Source organism: Odocoileus virginianus, chromosome 8, assembly GCF_023699985.2.
Source record: "Odocoileus virginianus isolate 20LAN1187 ecotype Illinois chromosome 8, Ovbor_1.2, whole genome shotgun sequence".
Lineage (NCBI taxonomy): Eukaryota > Metazoa > Chordata > Mammalia > Artiodactyla > Cervidae > Odocoileus > Odocoileus virginianus.
The window spans coordinates 53,005,088-53,027,240 of NC_069681.1; the positions used below are offsets into that span (position 1 = coordinate 53,005,088).

Sequence of the window (22,153 nt, forward strand, 5' to 3'; positions counted from 1 at the left end):
CCGACTGTGTGCGACCCTATGGACTGCAGCCCGCCAGGCTGCTCTGTCCACAGGAGTCTCCAGGCAAGAATACTGAAGCGGGCTACCATGCCCTCCTCCAGGGGATCTTCCTGACCCAGGGATCAAAGCTGCATCTCTTATGTCTAAACTATGTTGGCAGGTGGGTTCTTTACCACTAGCACCACATACAAAGATTTTAAAGCTGGTATTACAACTATGTTTTGGGAAATAAAGCAATATCACCTTGAAACCAATGAAATGAAGGGAATCTCAGAAGGTAAAGAGAAAACAAAAAACTGAACCAAATAAAAACTTTACACTGGAAAAATTAAATACATGAAACAAAAAAATTCACTGGATGGGATCCATAGCACAAAGAAAAGGTGAATTTAAACTGATTTAGAGAATTCATCCATTCTAAAGAACAGAAAAGAAAAAGAATATAAAAAATAAATATGCTAACAAACAGAGCCACAAGAATTCTAAACCTTTAAAAGGTAGAGAAAACAAGCAATTTGAAACTCATAGAAAAACAAGAAAAAGAAACTGAAGAAATAATGTCCATAACTCATCAAAGTAATGAAAGGAGTTAATTAACAAATTCAACTTCAGTGAGGCTAATGCAGAAAAAATTCAAAGAAAATGACACCTAGACAGATCATAATAGAACTTCTAAAAATCGAAGACAGGGACTTTCCTGGCAGTCCAGTGGTTAAGACTCTCCACTTCCAATGCAGGGGGCAAGGGGTCCATCCCTGGTCAAGGAATTAATATCCCACATGCTGCAAAGTGCAGCCAAAAATGAAAAAAATAAATAAGTAACAATCAAAGGTAAAAGTTATTGGAGTATCCTGAAAAAATAATATATTACATACAGAGAAACAAGGATTCAAATAACTACAGGTTTGTCATCAGACACCATGATCATCACAAGAAAATGGAACAAAATCTTAAAGGGCTGAAAGAAAACAAACTCAGCCAGGAATTTTCTGTTCCCAAAATATGTTTCTACAGGGAATTCCCTGGTGGCCTAGTGGCTAGGAGCACACACTTTCACTGCTGTGGCCTGGGTTCAAATCCTGCTTAGGGGGCTGAGATCCCACAAGCTGAGTTCTGACATTTATACAACACTATATCCAACAACTGAAGAATATACATTATTTTCAAGTGCACATAATATATCACCAAGGTAATATACTGGGCCATAAAACAAGTCTCAATAAATTTAAAAGGAATCAGACCACAGTGAATGCGTTACCACAAAAAAAAAAAAAAAGAAAGAAAGAAAATTTTAAAAAGACATACAAGAAAATTCCAAATAAATGGAAATCAAATGGAATTCAAGATACAGAGGATCCAACATAGCAAAGTGATGAAGGGAAAAGTCAGTATGACAGCTGTGTGCTAGACCTAAAGAACAAATATTAACAGTTAGAAAGAGGAGGATGGAGGGCTCTAAGAAGAATGCCTTCAAAGAACAGAATAAAGGAACTAATACCTATCCATTCCATGTGATCAAGCCGAAAACAGAGCAGAAAAGCAAATTCTGAAAAATGACAGATCTGTAAAGAATTAATCACAGATACACAAGGGGGTGGGGGTAAGGGATAAATTAGAGGAGTTTGGGGTTAACACATACACACTACTATACATAAAATAGGTAAACAACAAGGACCTATTGCATAGCACAAGGAACTATACTCAATATCCTGAATTCAGTTATATACATAACCTAATCACTTTGCTGTATACTTAAAACTACCACAGTATTATAAATTAACTATACCTCAATAAAAATAAACAAACAATGAAGAAATAAAAACTAGGCAACCCTATGAAAAAATTTAAAAGTTATACAAAACACACCACTTTGACTCACTAGTGAACAATGCTTTCAAAGTCATAAAATGTAAATACTAATTATCAACTTAACCAAATGTTAGGCGCCTTTCACACATTTGCTCTTCACAATAATTATATCTATTGCTAGTAAGGGAAGTACCTATACTATATCCTTACTTTATAGGTGAGGAAGCAATGGCACAGAGAAGTTAAGTAATCAGCCCAAGGGCACAGTGCTTTAAGTGAGAAGCCAAGATGTGAACATATGAGGTGAGACTACAAAGATGATCTGGGAAGGAAAAGCAGGTCATGGAAGAAACCAAAGCAAAACAAACAAATCAAGTAGTAGCTTAGTATCATTACATTAAAAATACAAAGTTAAATAACCAAAGCCACTAAAACAGTTAAAGACTGTGTTCTTTTGAGGAGAAAGCTTGGAGGACCAAGCGTGGGAAAGGAAGACTGATGCTTCTCATTGTCTTTTTCTACTCTAACTTTTGAAACTGTATACTTGTATTGTTTTGATTTTAAAAAACATACGCTGGTCAAAGAAAACGCACTTCCAAGCTGAGCCCAGCCCACTGAAGGATTACATGGTTTTGGATTCTGGACAATCGGCTGGCCCGTGACCGCCAGGTTCACCCTACACCGGTCAAGCCTGGCGGTGTCGCCGTGTCTGCTATCGACATCAATAAAAGGAAGGTAACCATAATGGAAGTTCTATTTCCCAGCTTTTAACTCAGCTGATAATGTTTACACGTGACAGAATAAAGTTTGTCCTCCAAGCTTTGCTGAAAAACCCCTAAACAGATCCTCCCTCAGGCAGTCTTCTGTAAAATGAGATGGTTGAAGAAAATGATCCCTGCTTTCACAATATCTGGAAACATTTTCCTTCTGTCCATAAGTAAACCAAATAACCTAACCATGGTTAAATTATTTGCAAATGCAAGTCACCAGTCAGATGAGCAATTATGTAAAACTACCAGAATTCATCTAAACAGATTTCTCTGCACTATTCTAAAAGCAAAGTATATACTCTAATTATGGACATCCAAAATATCACTGTATGGGCTGGGCAATATGATGTCACTTTTACATAAAAGAACTCTGGGAATCTATTCACTTTATAAATATATCAGTAATCTCATGGATATACTTGAAATCATTCAGAAAGAGCATGTTTATTTCTTCAATAAGCATTTACAATGCACTATATAATGGGCCCAGAACTACACTATATACTATTACAAATAAGACAGACCTGAGCCCTAATTCACATTGAGTTTACAAAATGCATACCATAGAGCAAAGACTATTACAGGATAAGGGCACAGTGTTAAAAGCATACAGTGAACTTGGTAGGAAAAGGGAGGAAATGGAGTTGGGGAGGCAGAGGATGAGGGAAGGTTTTCTGGAGAAAAGAACATCTAAACAGATTTGGATAAATAGAAATTCATCCTGGAAGAAGAACGAAAAGAGAAAAGGGCAACAATATGTTCCAAAGCCAGAAGGCAAGGGAGAGCTGTGTGGAGTGGTGGCTGGCAAGGTGCAAGGTAAGAAAACAAAAATATTACAGTTCAAAACACGCACATGTGCAGTACAGTAACAAATAAAAGCAGAGAGAAGTTAGGAGGAACTCATATTGTTCTCTAACGTTACAAACAAAAATTTTAAAGGGTCAAATATTATTTCAAGTGCTCATCCTTCCCCCTTTTGGGGAAATCACACTAAAAGTCACCCTGATATAAATGAACTCTCTACCCAAATGAGAACAAATGTTCTTTTAAACTACTGGATTTCTTCAGTCTAGCATCCAACAGGCCATAAGTCCGAAGAGCCTCAAAATTAGTAAAGAAGTAAAACTATCCAGTTTATTTCCTTATTCTCAAAGCCTCTGCCAAACAGCACAATTTCTTTACATAATGTAATGGGTTATTCTGGAGAAACACCACAGAGAACCTAAACCACAGCACATTCCTAAACTTTTAAAATACTAAAGTACTGATGTTCAAATCTTAAAAGTAGGCAAGTCAAAACCCTAAAATAACCTGATAGTAAATCTCAGACTACTGCAGCATTTCCCAACTTGCACTTGGCATGTCTTTAACAAGAATTTTACCCACACCTTAATTCCAACTAAGTGACCAAACTTTTGGAAGAAACTATAACAACACAGCATGAAAACACAGACAACGATTTATTATCACATGACAGATAGGCCAGCCTTAACTACAATGACCTTTTGAGTAAATTTACATTTAATAAGGTCAGCAGAATGTATTCCATAGTTATTTAAGCTTAAGTCAGGCCTTCACATGTAGAATATATATAAACTTTTAAAATAATGTATTATTAATACATATATAATCAGTGTTTTAGCATGTAGGTATGACATTAAAGAAAGAATAAAAAGAAAATACTCTGTAAGTAGTCAATATAAAACAGATGAGGAAAATAAAAGCAGTACCCACAACTCCACAGTCAACGAAGGTACTAGGCAGAGCCACTGCACACAGCTCCACGAGTTCCTTACTGAACCACCCTATGGGGCCAATCGTGTGTGTGTGTGCACGCGTGTGCGCATGTGCAGAGAAGGAGGGGGAAAGGGAGAGGAAGAGAGACACATAACACAAAGCAGCATGTGTTAGGCTAGAAGGTGATGCAAAATACACACAACCCAAGAGTCCAAGTCTCGGTAGCAGAAAAAAAAAAAAAGAACTCTCATAAAAATGAGAATTAGAATAAAATAACAGACACAAGGTTTTGACTCTATGGAACTGGTCTTGAGCTAACACCAATCACTCATTCATTTTTATCAAATATTTCCAAAGTGCCTACCACATGCCAGATATTGACAGACATCAGTCAGTCAGTTCAGTCACTCAGGCGTGTCCGACTCTTTGTGACCCCATGGACTGCAGCACGCCAGGGTTCCCTGTCCTTCACTAACTCCCAGAGCTTGCTCAAACTCATGGCCATGAGTCAGCGATGCCAGACATGGCAGTGAACAAAACAGACCTGTCCTTGTGAAGCTTACACATGTAGCTGGGGGGTGGGGGGTGGGTAGGAAGCAGGCAGAAATTAGACAAATAAATATTTGAAAATATCAGGTGGTGACAAGTACCACGGAAAAAAAATGAAGCAGAAAATGGGAGTACTGTGAAGAGGGTACTGTGTTTTAAATGGCCTCAATGATGTGACCATTTTAACAGAATGAAGATTCTATCAGACATGAGAAACTTAGTCTCTGCTTTTTTCACAGGAAATATAACACTCTAATTGGGGTCTCCACACAAATTCTAGTAACAGACCAGGTGCCTGCCTGATTACCAGTTACAAGAAGTAAGGAAGCAGAACAACTTTACCATAGTTCCTAAGGGTTTAGTTCAAGGCTGAATGCTTGAACTAAATGCTTCTGTCAGAAGCATCCTGTAACACACCCAAACTTAAGGCCTTTACGAGGTACATTCCTCTTTCATCTACATCGAGGGTGGGCAAATTACGGCTAGCAGGCCAAACTCAGCCTACCATCTGCTTTTGTAAATAAAGTTTTCTTAGAACACAGCCATGTTAACTTGCTTATATATTAAGTTGGATACTTTTGCACTGAAACAGCCAATCTGGTACCCAACTGGGACAGAAACCACATAACCTGGAAAGCCTAAAATACTTACTATCTGGTCCTTTACAAGAACATACGCTGACCTCTAGCCTAGACCACTACCACCACTACTGCCCTCAAAGTAAAGACTTCTTTCAGGGTTCTCTTTAGGAGCATGTGACCAGGGCAGTCACATGGACCCAGCCACAGGAGAGCCTCATGCCTGGGGCTTAATGCTCCACGGTCACCTTTAAATTCTTTAAAAAAAACAAAACTCCTTTCTTTCATTCTTTATTCAGCTGCATTGGGAGCCCGTGTGCCACAACTATGGAAGCCTGAGTCCGTGCACCGCAACAGAAGCTCCCACAGGAATCTGGGCTGGATTTATGGCTGCTTTAATCAATAGAATGCAGCACAAATGACATTCTGGAGTTCTAAGCCCAAGCTGCCATTAAGATGAATGGCAGCTTCACTTTCCCTTCTATGATGTGAAAGGCCAAAGTCACACTGGGAGGGCACATGAAGAGGACACACACAGAGGAGAACTGAAATGATTGACATTCAAAGTTGAGCTTCCAGTCAATAGGCATCATCAACGGCTAGTGAAGGGAGTGAGTCATCTTGAATGTTCCAATCCAATCGAGCCCCCAAATGGCTAGAGCCCCAGTTAACAGCCCATGGAGCAGAACTGCTCTATTGATCATAGCCAAGTTGAAACATAATAAAATGCTTGTGTTCTGAGTAGTCTGTTCAGAAACAATATAAAACTAAAGCATCAAGATTTGAATACCAGATCCATCACACCTGGATTCATACACATGCTTATTATTTAACCTCTTTATGTCTCATTTTTCTCCATTTGCAAAATGAGGATCATGACATTATCTATTTCACAGAATTGTTCTAATGAATAAACGTGTTCCGAAGTGTAAAAGTACACAGCGGAGTTCTCAGCATATTCCTGATATAACACAAAAAGATATTATTGTTCTACTATTGCTACTTCATTATTGATAAAATGTATTATTTATTCCAGCATCCTGCTTCACTTTCTTTAAACCACCTGTTATTATCTGAAATTATGCTTACTTATTTACCTGCCTTCCCTCTAATAAAGTATGAGCCAAGAGACAAGAACTGTCTTGTTCACCAGCACCTAAAACAGAATTTGGTGGACAGAGATACTTTAAAATTAATGTTGAATAAATGAGTCATAGGACCTTGGTTTCATAGTTAATCAATCATGACATCTAAAAACTGCTCCCATGCCTTAAGTATAAATCTGACAAGAGGCACTCAAAACATACAACATGCACACATGCTATCTATAATGTTATTTTCAGGACATAATCCCAATGCATTTACTTGTGACTGCACAAACACTACACCATTATTAAATCATGGAATGCTCAAATATGCCTAAGTGATGGCTAGCATCTGATTCAGCATTGTTCAGGTGTTCTAAGGTAGCTCACTTGTTTGTATAATTTTTTTAAATGAGTTGTACTCAAGCAAACTAATGACACACTCTTAGCCACTATTGCTACATGCACAGAAACAGCCAAAGAAACTTTAATGTGGGGTCTGTTCAAAACCAAACTACCCTGGCGACACAAATTAACATAATATTAATCTTTGAGCTATGGAAACCTGATTTTAAACACACCTGAAGTGTGCATTTCCTCAGTTACAGTTTTTTAAGTTTAAAACCTATATTAAAGAGGCAATAAAAATCAGACATTCCCAGAACCCCGAAGCACCTCTAGAAGATACACAAAGCAGCACAAAAACACGATTCAGGATAACAAGTTCTCTGATACTGTGATTCTCAACTTTCCTTCTGCCGTGATGGAGAGATGACAGATCCATGAAACTCACCCTGCCTCCTCTTCTAATTATAATTCCGTAGGAGTTTTTACATTTAGGAACAGCAAAAGAAAGCACAGGGTTGTGGCACAGAACTCTAGATGAGAAATAAACACATCTGAAGTCAGGGAGGTAGGAGAGAGGCCATTAGGGTTGACGCTAATAAGAAGTTCGTCCTGCAGAACTTCAGTGGTTATTGCATAAAAGTTAAGGGGGAGGGGGAGACTGCTAAGATGCAGCACTGTACAGGTGTGGAAAGGTCCATTCAAGGAACCTGCACGTTAAAAACCTGAATTTAGGGGCTTCCCTGGTGGTTCAGTGGTAAAGGGTCTGCCTGCCAATGCAGGGGATACGGATTCGATTCCTGGTCTGGAAAGACCCCAAATGCCACCGAGTAACTGAGCCCATGTGCTACAACTACTGACGCTCATGCGCCTACAGTCCTTGTTCCCAAGGAGTGAAGCCACTGCAATGAGAAGTCGGAGCATCACAACTAGAGAAAAGTCCACATATTAACAAAGACCCAGCAAAGCCAAAAATAAAGACTTACTAAAAAAAGAACAAAAATTTATACTTCAAAATCCAGTAAGCCCACTAAAATGGCTAAAAGTATAAAGTCTGAAAATATCAAAATTTTGGCAAGGTGGTGAAGCAGCCAGAGCTTCTATACACTGGTGGTCTAAGTGTAAAATGGTACATGTTGAAATGGTACACAGGCTTGGAAAAAAGTCTGGTGATTTCTCATAAAATAAAGCATACATCTACCCTATTACCCAGTAATTTCACCGAAGAGAAATGAAAATATATAACCACAGAAAGACCTGCACTAGAATATTCCTAACCACTTTATCTGTAATAGCCAAAAACTGGAAACAACCCAAATGTCTATCAACAGAGCAATGGATAAACAAACTGTCATACATCTACACGATGAAATACCATTCAATAAAAAGGGATGCACTAATATACACGATTACATGGATCAATCTCCTAAATGGCATGCAGAGTGAAAGAAGCTTTGTAGACCATATGCTGTGTGATTCTAGAATTAGGTAAATCTAATTTGAAGTGAAAAACAAAAGACCATAACAATCACCTGGTGGGTATAAATCAACAGGGAAGGGTCATGAGTGAACTATGATGACAGCAATGTTCTGTCCCAATGGTCAGTAAATTTTTTCCATAAAAGGCAGAAGGGCAAATATTTCAGGCTTTCTGGGCTCTACCTCAAAAGCCAATTCTACCACTGTAAATGAATGACATGGCTGTGCTACCATAAGACTTTATTTACAAAATAAGAGTTAGAATGTAGTTTGCTGGTCCCTGCTCTATATATTAAAAGTGGTTTGGGTTACACAGATATATGTACTTGTCAAAACTCATCTAATAGGCCATGGTAGATCTGTGCATTTCGCTATATGTCAATTTTACACAAAAACCAAAAAGCAATAGCTAACTCTAGGCTAATGATAAGCATGTGGTTTTCAGCGAGGTACACCAATATCTGCAACATATTCTGAAAGCTCAAAAAATAAGATGGATACAGTAACACAAATACTAATGATCCACTGGATCATTTAAAAAGCAAGAGAATTCCAGAAAACATCTATTTCTGCTTTATTGACTATGCCAAAGCCTTTGACTGTGTGGATCACAATAAAGTGTGGAAAATTGTTCGAGACATGAGAATACCAGACCACCTGACCTGCCTCTTGAGAAACCTGTGTGCAGGTCAGGAAGCAACAGTTAGAACTAGACATGGAACAACAGACTGGTTCCAAATAGAAAAAGGAGTAAGTCAAGGCTATATACTGTCTCCCTGCTTATTTAACTTATATGCAGAGTACACCATGAGAAACGCTGGGCTGGATGAAGCACAAGCTGGAATCAAGATTGCCGGGAGAAATATCAATAACCTCAGATATGCAGATGACACCACCCTTATGGCAGAAAGTGAAGAAGAACTAAAGAACCTCTTGATGAAAGTGAAAGAGGAGAGTGAAAAAGTTGGCTTAAAGCTCAACGTTCAGAAAACCAAGATCATAGCATCCAGTCCCATCACATCATGGCAAATAGATGGGGAAACAGTGGAAAAAGTGGCTGACTTTATTTTTCTGGGCTCCAAAATCACTGCAGATGGTGATTGCAGCCATGAAATTAACAGGTGCTTACTCCTTGGAAGGAAAGTTATGACCAACCTAGACAGCATATTAAAAAGCAGAGACATTACTTTGTGAACAAAGTCCGTCTAGTCAAGGCTATGTTTTTTCCAGTGGTCATGTATGGATGTGAGAGCTGGACTATAAAGAAGGCTGAGCACCGAAGAATTGATGCTTTTGAACTGTGGTGTTGGAGAAGACTCTTGAGAGTCCCTTGGACTGCAAGGAGATCCAACCAGTCCATCCTAAAGAAAATCAGTCCTGAATATTCATTGGAAGGACTGATGTTGAAGCTGAAACTCCAATACTTTGGCCACTTGATGCAAAGAGCTGACTCAGAAAAGACTCTGATGCTGAGAAAGATTGAGGGCAGGAACAGAAGGGGACGACAGAGGATGAGATGGTTGGACGGCATCACCGACTCAATGGACATGGGTTTGGGTGGACTCTGGGAGTTGGTGATGGACAAGGAGGCCTGGCGTGCTGCGGTTCATGGGGTCACAAAGAGTCGGACACGACTGAGCAACTGAACTGAACTGAACTGGGAAATGTAGGCCCAACAACTGATATGGTATATGGAAGTTAACTGTACAATTCTTTCAACTTTTGAATATATTTGAAAGGTTTTGTTTTGTTTTTGGCCTCATTTTGTGGTCTGTGGGATCTTAGTTCACTGACCAGACATCAAACCCATGCCCCCGGAAGTGGAATCACAGAGTCCTAACCAATGGACCACCAGGTAATTCCCTGACAGTTTTAATATTAAACTGGAGGGTAGGAGAGATTCAAGGAGGCCACTGAAGATTTTTAAGCAAGCAAATGAAAATCAAATTTATATTCTACAGTTCATGCAGTGCAAGCATATACTGAAGGATGATCAGATGAAGGGAGAAAGTTCTAAGCAGGCTATTACAACAGTCCATGCCATGGAAAATATCAACATTTGAAGAGTAAGTACAAAGTGAGTTCATGGAGAGAAGAAAAATCAGGGCAGTCAATGCTCAGTCGCTCAATCACATCCAACTCTTTGCGACCCCATGGACTGTGGCCCACCAGGCTCTTCTGTCCATGGGATTTTCCAGGAAAGAATACTGGAGTGGGTTACCATTTCCTCCTCCAGGGGGTATTCCTGACCCAAAGATCAAACCTACATCTCCTCTGCCTCCTATACTGCAGGCCAAGCAGAGAGCTCCTTCATTTCAGGAAGGAGGAAGGAGTTTCAAGAAGTTCACAATGTCAACATAAAAGAACTTAAGCATGAAGAGAATGAAAAGTACCTAGATTAAGCAATGGACCCTGATGATGTAAAAGAGGTGTGGGAAGAATGTAAATCAGATAAAGGATATTATTAAGTTCAAAGGAAACAAACAAGTGACAAGTAATCTCGCTGGGGCGAGAGAGGAAGAAAAAACTGAAACATAAAGTGAAAGACTGAAATATTGCTTTTAAATGTGAAACAAAAGTACATGACTGCACCTAAAAGTCACATCTCACCCAGAACCTGTACTCTTGGCTAAGGCAGCCAGCCATGGGTCTGAGTGTCCCTGCATATTTTTACTGAGTGTGACAGTCTGCAAAGCTTGTCCATTTCATGATACTGCAAGGATTCTTATAATAAGTCACACAGGCAACAAAGAAGGTCAAGGTGACCACAGCTGACAACTGCCTCTCAGGGAGAGGTAAACTAGCTTGTTTGTTGTTTGCTATCATGCCTGCAGTTTGCTTTAAAAAAAAAAAAAAAAAGTGCTGGCCCCTTGGTCCTGAGTTCCTTAGCTGTGATCCACTATGTGTATCCATCTAGACCCATCATCCTCACGGGACCTGGTTACAAGGAAAGACAGCACAAACAAGCTGACGTTCATGAGTCTGCAGTGCTGTGAGTAATAACGTCACTTGTTTCTGACCTGGGAGTCTCCTGTTTGTCTGCCAGCAACCATGAAACATTAACAGACTAAGTGTCAGCTTGTAAATATGGTAAAATCAAATCTTAAGATTTTTCAGAATTCTTGACATGAATGACAAAGAGCTAGTTGATTTTCATATTGCTAAATAAGAGACAAAAACAGACACCAGCAAAAACTGCAATTTATGTAACATTTTATAGTTTATCTTAGTTTGCTTCTATTATTCATAATATTTATTATATATCCGTCTCTACACTATATTTTATATATGTATTACATTATATAATTCTCATAATAATCCTAGTGAGGTAGGTACTAATATGAGGAAACTGAGGCTTCAAGATGCTAGATAACTAAACCAAGGTCTCACAAATTGTAATCAACACAACCTAAATATAGGCTCTGATGACTTTAAAAGATGTGAGGGCTTTGTTTAATCATTAATAGTCAACCTCCTTCCCAGCTGACTTATCAAGAGCAACTCTAATTCAGCATATGTTAGAGCAAAGCATCTATATCATCATAGGACGAATACTGTATTCTTATAGAAAACTAACGTTTCGGATATGTTAATAGAATCAAAGTTGTCTCTAAAAATCTGTGGTTTAGGAAGAGCCAGGTTAAACAAATCCAAACCACTGTCTTTAGGGCAGAAGCTCTCACAGTTTCAATATGCAAATATATGTTCTTCCAGGTGGCGCTAATGGTAAAGAACCTGCCTGCCAAAGCAGGAGATTTAAGAGGCCTGGGTTTGATCCCTGGGTCGGGGAAGATCCCAAGGAGAAGGGAATGGCAACCCACTCCAAAACCCTTGCCTGGAGAATGCCATGGACAGAGGAGCCTCACAGGCTACAGTCAACAGAGTCACAAAGAGTCAGACATGACTGAAGCGACTTAACACACACATATGCTAATATGTATTCTATTTCTTCTAAAACCATCTGTTATCTTCATTCTGAATGCTCCAGTTTGGAAAACTACTGCTGCAATCAACAGTGCCAATTTAACTTGTACACAGAATACCTTTGAAAACTTAGCAGTCACCTTGGTGGTTCAAGTACACAAGTCCTTCAAAATAGAGAACATCAAAGTCAGAACGTGGCAAAACAGCTCCAAGCCAAGTCAACTACTTCACAGTCTGGCAACGCTGCCCATTTCCTATCAAACAAAAGTCAGCTGCCCATAACACAATGGAACTACATGGCTTTTTCTGAAGTTAGAAGGGTAACAAGGCAAGGTTTTTATATGTGTAGCTCTGTACATTGTAAACACTGTTTTACTAAACAAAATTTAGACACTTTTAATGATGGAGCAGAGATCACAGAAAAAGTAGTTTTAACATAAAGCTTGTGAATTCATTAATGACACTAAGTCACTCTGATGGTCCTAGGCATCACCATTAACTCATCTGTCCATGGGATTCTCCAAGCAAGAATACTGAAGTGGGTAGCCATTCCCTTTTCCGGGGGATCTTTCTGACCCAAGGATGGAATCTGGGTCTCCCAAATAGCATGCAGATTCTTTACCACCTGAGCCACCAGGGAAGCCCCAACTTACCAAAAACTAAACTTGAAAACTAAATTTTAACTCTATGAATAAGTGGAAAATTAACATCATATATACGATTTCGCCGCCAAGCATATTTTCCTGTCTTCTACTTAGTCATCTCTAAACATTCGACAACTGAAACTGCTCATTGCTCTGTTGTTATTAATCATTCCAGAGTTTTCAAAAAAGCCAGCCGCACAACAGTTGCATTAATCATACAAGCCAGAGCTGTAGACTGATCCCTAGCTTACTGCCGACCGAATCGGCTGCCCTTTCTTTTTTTTTCTTGCCCTCTGTTCTGAAGGAGTACCTCCACCCATTCAAAGTCTACATAGGACACATCTCTAATGGGGAGTGCGGGGTCAGGGGTGTGGGGAATATACCAAGATAAAGTTACTAATCAGGCCATTATTAACAAAACCAAGAGCTATTCTAGACAGATGAAATTACACAGGAACTGGAATTAAAATCTAAATGTAAACTGTACTAAGATTTTCAAACACTTCACCTTACAAGGAAAGTGATGTCCTACCTACTTGAATCAAGAAATATCTTTAGAAGGGCAGACTTTTGCCCTCTGCTCTCAAAGATTGCCTCCACCCATTCAAAGTGTATGTGGGGCACATATCCACCTAGAAAAAAAAAGAAGGGCAACAAAATATCATACTGTCCACTATTTTGAAAGGAGTTGTAGAGAAAAACAAAGTATCTTAAAGGTCACAGAGCAATTTCCAACATTTTGGTTTTAGGAATTCTTAAAAATATACAATTAAACATAACTACTGAAAACAAATGTGGCTTTATAATAAATTACTTTAAAGCATAGATGTGTCAGTTAATAATGTTTTGAATAGGGATCTGTATATGAGAACATGGTTGATTCTTATAAGCAAAACCCCAAAGAGAAAGAATTCGAATCAGCTAACACTATTAAGGGAAACAATAAGAAAAGGAAAGAAAAGTGATTAGAGAAAAGAAATAAACACACTGGTAACAATATTCAATATTTTATTTTTACTAACATCTGCAAAAATAGGACTATGCCTTAAAAAAAGAAAACAAACCATCAAAAGTGTATACACTAACAACTTGAAAAATGTCTTCCCATACTGGCAGCAATATTTTCCAAACCATTCTGAAAATACTGATAAATTTTTACAGAATTCAGATCAATAACTTTATCATGGTATACCCCCCACACTCCTATCCCAACACCCCCATTTTACAGAATTCCAAATGAACACACATCATTTGGAGGTTTTACCAGATGTAAACCAGATGAAACTGACGCATCATGAGTTTTTATCTTAAAAAAAAACAAAAACCAAAAAACCCCAGCAAAACTACATACATTGGGATTTCAACTTTCAGTACCCTTCATATTTGTCAAAGTACAGTTATTAAAAGAAATTCTTAGTTCACAATAAGTCTCACTTGTGTAAACAGATTTGAAACATGAAATCTGCACTAACATATCTAGATTTGTAAATCTCACAAACGGTACTGTCAACTGTACCATCGGTGCTCCATAATTAACGTTTCTCTCCTTTCCCTCAGAAAATAGGCTTAACTAAATTACCACCTCAAAGTTTACAGAATAACATGCTACCTAGCTGCAAGGAAATAGTCAGCTATAGCTGAGTCCATTTTTAAACCGGGTTTACCTAGGATTCTCCAATGACAACATCGGAATTAGTATCAGAAGAAAAATATATATCAGGAAAACGGACACGGGAAACACAGAAGGGCACTTTTCACTCATTTCAACTTACAAAGGTTTAATACGCTTAAACTGGAAAACCTTGTACTTAAAATTAATTTTTCAAACACGATTAGCATTTTTAGCAAAACTTCCTGTTTCCCCTCCCACCAATTAAAAAAAAACACACACACAGGAAAAACAGAGTCGCTTTTCTAATAAAAACAGAAAAGGCCAAAATGACAAGGTTAACTAGGACTAAGAAATAACATCAGCCCCACGACTATTCTCTACGGTTGCGCAATTTTTAAACCCACACTTTTTTTTTTTTTTAACCAAATCCAATCCCACCCCACATAGTACTTACCTCTCCCTCCTTCCCACCCACTCCATCTATGACAGCGATCACCTTCCCAGCAGGTATGTGAACTCATTTCCAGTATACAATCCACTGGAAAACCTCTGAAGTAACTGGGTCAGGGCATGACGAAATGATCGAGAAAGTGAGAAATAAAACAGATATAAGTTCTAAAAGGAGGGGCGGCGGGTGTCTAACAGCGGAAGGATGAGGACCTAAAAGACGACCTGGGTCTAGAAAGAAGGGTCTCAAAGGACCCACGGGCAGGCTCCAATACGAGAGATGTGAAGTAAGCACGGTCCTCCCAGAAGAGCCAAAAACAAATTAGCCAACATGCCCCCCCCGGCAATAACTGGTGGAAAGGGGCTCTGGCGTCCACGGGGGGAGAGGTTGGGGAGGGGGGGCGGACAATCCCGGGGTTCCGGGCGGCGCAGAAGGCCGGAGCTGAGGACAGAAACTCACCACCTGGTAGCGGCCAGCCCCCGCCTGGTGGTGATCCATCCTTCCCGGCTCGGGGTCCGGCTTCCGAGAGGGTGAGTCCCCTCGGCACTCAGCCCCCTCGGCCGCCCCCTTCAACGACGTCGTCGCCTCAGCGACTCTTCCGCCTGTGTTTCTGCGGCCGCGGTCGCCCGGCCGGGCCGCCTCACTTCCCGTCGCTGCCGCAGAAGCCGCGGAAACCTCCGCGTCGGCCGCAGCTGGGGGGCGAAGCTCCAGGGCGCCGCGCGCGCTACTGAGCATGCTCGGGATGGTCGCGCATGCTCGCTGGGACCTCCGGCGTCCCATCCGCGTCGCGAGTGGCAGGGGGCGGTTTCGCTGGGTGGGATGAAATGGAAAAGTCAGGCAAGTCCGGGGAAGCGATCTAGGTTGTCAGCCTGTCGGGAGTGGGAGGTGGCAAAAGGAGCGGAGAAAAAAAAAAAATCACCGTCCTTGATTGGCCTTTTCAGTCCGACGGGTTGCGTGCAGGCAGTCACATTGTCGAGGAGAAAAGAGACGCATTCCAGGAACACCTGAGGACAGATCACCGTGTTTCCTCACACTTCGTCTTCTTATCCACCCAGCCTAGAACAATGCTGCTGCTGCTGCTGCTGCAAAGTTGCTTCAGTCGTGACCGACTCTGTGCGACCCCATAGAGGGCAGCCCACCAGGCTCCCCCGTCCCTGGGATTCTCCAGGCAAGAACACTGGAGTGGGCTGCCATTTCCTTCTCCAGTGCATAAAAGTGAAAGTGAAGTCGCTCAGTTGTACCCGACTCTTAGCGACGCCAGGGACTGCAGCCCACCAGGCTCCTCCGTCCATGGGATCCTCCAGGCAAGAGTACTGGAGTGGGGTGCCATTGACTTCTCCGAGAACAATGCTAGGACACTTCTAAAAGACTTATTCAAAAACTGTTAGTGAGTTAAGGGATATTTTTTTAGGTTGTTTTGTTTGTCCCCCTCTTGCTAATAAGAGATTTAAGAGTCCAACAAGGAGTCTTCAGCCATACTCATGTATCTCGTGGAGGAACGGAGCCCCTGGAGCCCTAGGTTACTAAAAGGATACAAGAAGATAATGAAATAATATAGGACTCTTCTAGGGTCATATTCACATCAGTAATTCCAAAGGGTTTAACAGTAAGGGTTCGCTTTGTGTACAGGAAGACAATCTCAATAACCGGTTAACCACACTTGACCTACTGTGTGTATGTCCCACCAGACACAAAGCATGTTCTCTAGCAAGTAAAAGAATGTGATGGGGCGGCGTACTCTTTAACCCAAAGAGTTTCTAAACACTGAAAACTATGATCCCACATGATCTGGCTCAGTTGTCTTTTCTATTCACTTCCCTCCTGAATCCCTAAAGGAGATTCCCTGCAATGAAGAAGGCTACTGGATGCGCCTCATCATCTAGTTAAAAACAGCAAAAATACAATAAGGAGAGACGTTCATTGAGAGAGCAACTAAAAAATGTAAGCTTTCCCCGTTGTTTTATTCAAAGCATTGATCAGTTCTTGGTATTTCTGCCATCTTGACACATCCAGTGGTGGAAAGTATTAATAGGCTGATACTATAAGAGGCAACGATATTGTCATACTTAAATATCTTTAATCTTTCTTTGGGCTTAGTTGCTCAGTCTCTGAGTCCTGTCCCACTTATTGTGATCCCATGGACTTTACCCCGCTGCGCTCCTGTCCATGGAATTTCCCAGGTAAGAATACTGGAGTGGGTAACCACTTCATCCTCCAGGATATCTTCCCTACCCAGGGATTGATCCCAAGTTTCCCACATTGAAGCGGATTCTTTACCATCTGAGCCACCAGGGAAGCCCAGGCTTTCTTCAGGTGTAACTTAATGCATTTTTGATTCTAAGATAATAAATATGACATTTCATTGTGTTGCTGTACGGGAACTCACTCTCACAATTTCACCCCAAATGGTATTACCTTTCAACAATAAAGACAATCACCAGTGTCAGCAAAATGAAATTAGAGTCCTACATCACTTATGGTCTATACTGTTCATTTAAAACTTAATTTTATATGCAGCTGCACTTTCATTAATCATTTATACGTCCATTTGTCTTTCAAACAAGCTGCTGCACAGAAGGGAGGCCATTGTTTACACCTAGCACACCCAGAACAGTAATGAGAACATAATGGTGAAAACCAATGACCTGACCAAAAGTAAACATCCTAAATCTTGTTAGAGTAACAGATCTTTCAGTTTTACTTTCCTCCCAAGTTTTGTGAGTGGTTTGCTAATCTAGATAGCAGGTGACAAAATTCAACAGGAAAGTGTCTTTTCAGTGAAGAGGAGGACGAGAAAGAGGGGAAAGAGAAGGAGAAGAAGAGTTGATATGTGCTGACCCCTTTCCAAGTCAAGAACTGCATGAGCTACGTTATTTTGTCTTCACAGCATCTCCATGATGTAGGCACGATTGTCATGCGGGTTTAACAAATCAGGAAACTAAGGCACTGGGAGGTTCAGGAACTTTCCAAAACCAGATCGCTCACAAGTGGTGACAGATTCCAGAGCCTCCACTATGTTAAGCACCACGCTATAATACACCCTTAAAATGAACCATCCAACCAGCAAACCAACTCTTCTTTCTGTCCACTGTTGCACTGGCTTAGTTGTGAAATGGGCAGAAGGAGCTCAGAATGGCTCTCCAGAGGACAGTGAGAATATCCAGTCTCACACAGATCAAGGAGGTGGCATTGAAGGAAGTCAGACTGGATCTTTGATGCATCACAAGCAGAAGAGACCCTGAGTTGTCCCGTAGGAGCCACTTTGGGGGGAAGGTATGGGGGTAATGATATCCTGATCATTTTACAGGCCTTAAGCAACATTTGATAGTTTTAATCTTTAATCTTTTGGTAGTGACAAGTCTAGTTACCTAAGGTGGTGGTCTACCACCATGAACTCAAGTGGAATTTTATAAATATTTATTTATTTGTTTTATTATTTATTTGGCTGCATTAGATCTTAGGTGTGGCATGTGGGATCTTTGCTGCATCACCTGGGATTTTTCTTTGTGGTGCTTGGTCTCAGTATCTGCAACATACAGGCCCAGCTTCTCCAATTCATGTGGGATCCTACTTCCCTGACCAGGGATTGAACCCAAGTCCCCAACATTACAAGGCGGACTCTCAACCGCCGAACCACCAGGGAAGTCCCTCAAGTGGAATTTTAGAATTAGAGTACACCTCACTAAGACCTCTTCATCACCAAATACACTGCCAGCAAAAATTTAACTAGTGTCCCACTGCGCTACTGGGACAGATGTGGAGATAAGATGTCTGGATTCCCTGTCATGAAAGTGCCCTCTGCCTAGAGCCATCCAGCTGTTAGCTTTGTTGGGGTTTCCTTCAGCCTTTTACTCTGAGGTCCCGCCGTTTTCAGGGTGGACCCTGCTGTTGACTAAACACGGTGGGGCTGCAGGTCTAACTGCTTTTGCCTGACACTGGACCCCTTTAAGGGACAGTCTGCTCCAGAGTTCCCTGCTGAGCTAGCAGAGATTTTGTCAGCTCTGCAGTGTGTTGTGACAGCTCTCTGCGCCCAATCCTTTGTGCTTTCACAGATGTTAACTCTCTAATAAAGCTCCTGCACTCATAATTTCATATCAGCATCTGCTTCCTTGAGAGCCCAACCTAGATAAGTATCAAGATGGTCAGTTGAAAGAAAAAACACCCAAAATGACTGTGAGTTAAGTTTTACCTGAGGAACTTTTGGAAGGCTGCAGCCCCGAAACAGCTTGTCGGATAGCTCTGAGGAGCTACTCAAGAGGGAAGGGAGGAGCCAGGATATGTATAAACTTTTTTTTGCTGGGAAAAAATATGTAGTCAAGCCTTAAAAGATTACTGCTAGTCACGAAGAACAGATAGCTCACATTAAAATTATCTTTAGTCTACCTAACTGTGTATGGGAAGTCTGGGGTCCTTTGAAATTTTTCTTAGATGTTCTTCTGAACTAAGGGCCAGTATACCCAAAGCAAAGAATGTTTTCTGATGTTTTCAGTCCTGAATTCCCTTCAGGTCATACTCTAAGGGGGTATCTGTGGTGCTTAATGGCTTGATCCTTATAGAACTGAAATGTTGTCGGCATTTTTTTTTTTATATAAGATAGAAAGTGATGGGTCATCCCTGGTGATCCGGTGGCTAAGAATCTGCCTGCCAAAAAAAAAAAAGAATCTGCCTGCCAGTGCAAGTGACATGGGTTCAATCCCTGGTGTGGGAAAATCCCACATGCAGCGGAGCAACTAAGTCCGTGAGCCACAACTACTGAAGCGTGTACGTCCAGAGCCTGTGCCCTACAACAAGAGACGCCGTGGCCCTGAGAAGCCCACACACTGCGACCAGAGAGTAACATCCACTCGTTGCAGCTAGAGAAAGCCCACGCGTAGCAGCAAAGACCCAGCACAGCCAAAAATAAATGAAGAAAATAGATAATTTTTTTTAAATAAAGTGATTGAACATTGTTATTATCAAAATTGTGTTAAATGACTGCAGCTGTTCTTTCATGTAATTGATATTTCATCTCCAGAATAACCCTAAGTACCCTCCATTGTGATCCTTTTCTCATGGGGATGTATCTGTAGCCCTCCTATTAAGAATGACTTTGATTTTGTTCTTTGGAGTGATGCTGTCAGGCCAAGTCACAGGGCCCCTTTACCTGGACATACTTCCTACTGGGAATCCCTCTTATTCTTCCAGAAGCAGAGGAATTCCCTCCAGAAGTCAACCCAATTCTTATCCTCCTTGAAAGAAAGTGGAAGTGTTAGCCACTCAGTCGTGTCTGACTCTTGGCGAGTAGCCCGCCAAGACTGGACTTTAGCCATGGATATAGCCCATGGGCTGTAACCTGCCAGACTCCTCTGCCCATGGAATTCTCCAGGCAGAAATACTGGAGTGGGTAGCCACTCCCTTCTCCAAAGGATCTTCCCCACCCAGGGATTGAACCCGGACCTCCTGCATTGTAAGCAGATTCTTTACAGTCTGAGCCCCCAGGGAAGCCCTCCACATCCTCCTCTTATCTCTAACCAGGTATGCAGGATTTTTGTTGAGATTCCCATCAGTTAAAGAGCAGTAGACATGCCATTCCTTGCAGATGACCATCTACAGAAGCCTAAATCAAGGCAGGAAAAACTCCAAATTCTCTTTACTTCTTCAGTAATTTTTAGTTTTTTTATATCACTTCCTCTACAACATACAACACATTGGGTTGGAAAAAAAGTTTGTTCAGGTTTTTCCATATGATGTTACAGAAAAATCCAAATGAACTTTTTGGCCAACTCAGTAGAACTACTCCTCAGTAGCTATTGATGGTTAGTGTGACCACAACTTTATCTAGAGAATTATCAAAAAGAGGTAAAATCACATTCTCTATCTGGAGTACACATCTGCAGATTTCTATGTCTCTAATAAAAATTTATTAGCCATTATTTTCAGTACATAAATTCTAAAGTAGACTTTGGAAAACACAATCAACTGTTATCATTTAGTAAATAAAAATAAGCATACTTATTACTGCAGTTTTCTTTCTGTTACCATGTATGTGGATCTTTTAGGCAGTTTGTAGGCATGAACCTCAATTTAGCTTCACATATTTAACTGGTTCTGAGATTCTTGTCATCTGTTCAGCTCTGTAATTTTAGAGAGGAAATCTTGTAAAATGAGCAACTTGACAATCAGGTATCTACTTCCTTTGCCTCTTTATTCTCTTCCCAGTATGTTCAAAGAATCTAAAACACAGCTAATGTTCTTTATCAGTCAGCTCAACCAAAGAGATAGAACCAATAGAAGATAAACATAAAGAGATTCATTGCAAGGAATTGTCTTACACTGTTTTGGGGACTTTCTCGGCAAGTCCAAATCCATCACACAGGCCACTGGAACTCTAGAAACTGCTATCTACAGACAGAATTTCTTCTTCCTCAGAAGAAGAAGCCTCAATTTTCTGCTCTTAAGGCCTACCCAAATTATAGAAGACAATCCCCTTTACTTAAAATCAACTTATTTTGAACTTTGAAAGTTTTGAAAGTCGCTCAGTCATGTCTCATTGCAACCCCATGGACTATACAGTCCATGGAATTCTCCAGGCAAGAATACTGGAGTGGGTAGCCTATCCCTTCTCCAGCAGATCTGCTCAACCCAGGAATCGAAACAGGGTCTCCTGTATTACAAGTGGGTTCTTTACCAACTGAGCTATCAGGGAAACCCCTTTTGACCTTTAATCATATCTACAAGATAGGTTCACAGCATGCTTAGATTAGTGTTCGATTGAATAATTGGGACTATAGCATAACCAAGTTGACCAAGCAAATTATCACAAGTTTTTTTAAACACTACAAAAAGAAATTGTCTCTGTATAATCAAGGATAAAGGGAAGAGGGAGAAGAGAAGAGAGAAAGGAAGTACCAGAGAATTAGCTTACAGATTTAAAATAAATTTTCATATTAAGTATTTCCTCTCAGATTTATTTTATACATGTACTGTTGGATATAGAGGGACCAACAGGCAACAATTAGAAAACATTTGAATTTTGATAAGCTACATCTCAGCTAACAATATTTTTTATTAAAATTTTTATTTTTCCTTTATTAGATCATAAGCAACAAATCTGAGCAAATCAGCAGCCATTTTGCCTTCCGGATTACAATATTTTTTAAGTTGGGCTAAGTTGTAAGTTATTGGGGCTTCTCT

General features: G+C 40.5%; 1 protein-coding gene across 1 annotated transcript in view; it reads right to left on the minus strand.

The window, feature by feature from the left end:
- Nucleotides 1-15,781, minus strand: part of NDFIP2 (Nedd4 family interacting protein 2) — a 71,810-nt gene extending 56,029 nt beyond the window's left edge. Inside the window, exon 1 of the mRNA XM_020881010.2 lies at nt 15,440-15,781. Coding sequence (XP_020736669.2) covers nt 15,440-15,760 — 321 coding nt within the window. The 5' untranslated portion in view covers nt 15,761-15,781. The remainder of the gene's footprint in view (nt 1-15,439) is intronic.
- Between the last annotated feature and the right edge of the window lie 6,372 nt (nt 15,782-22,153).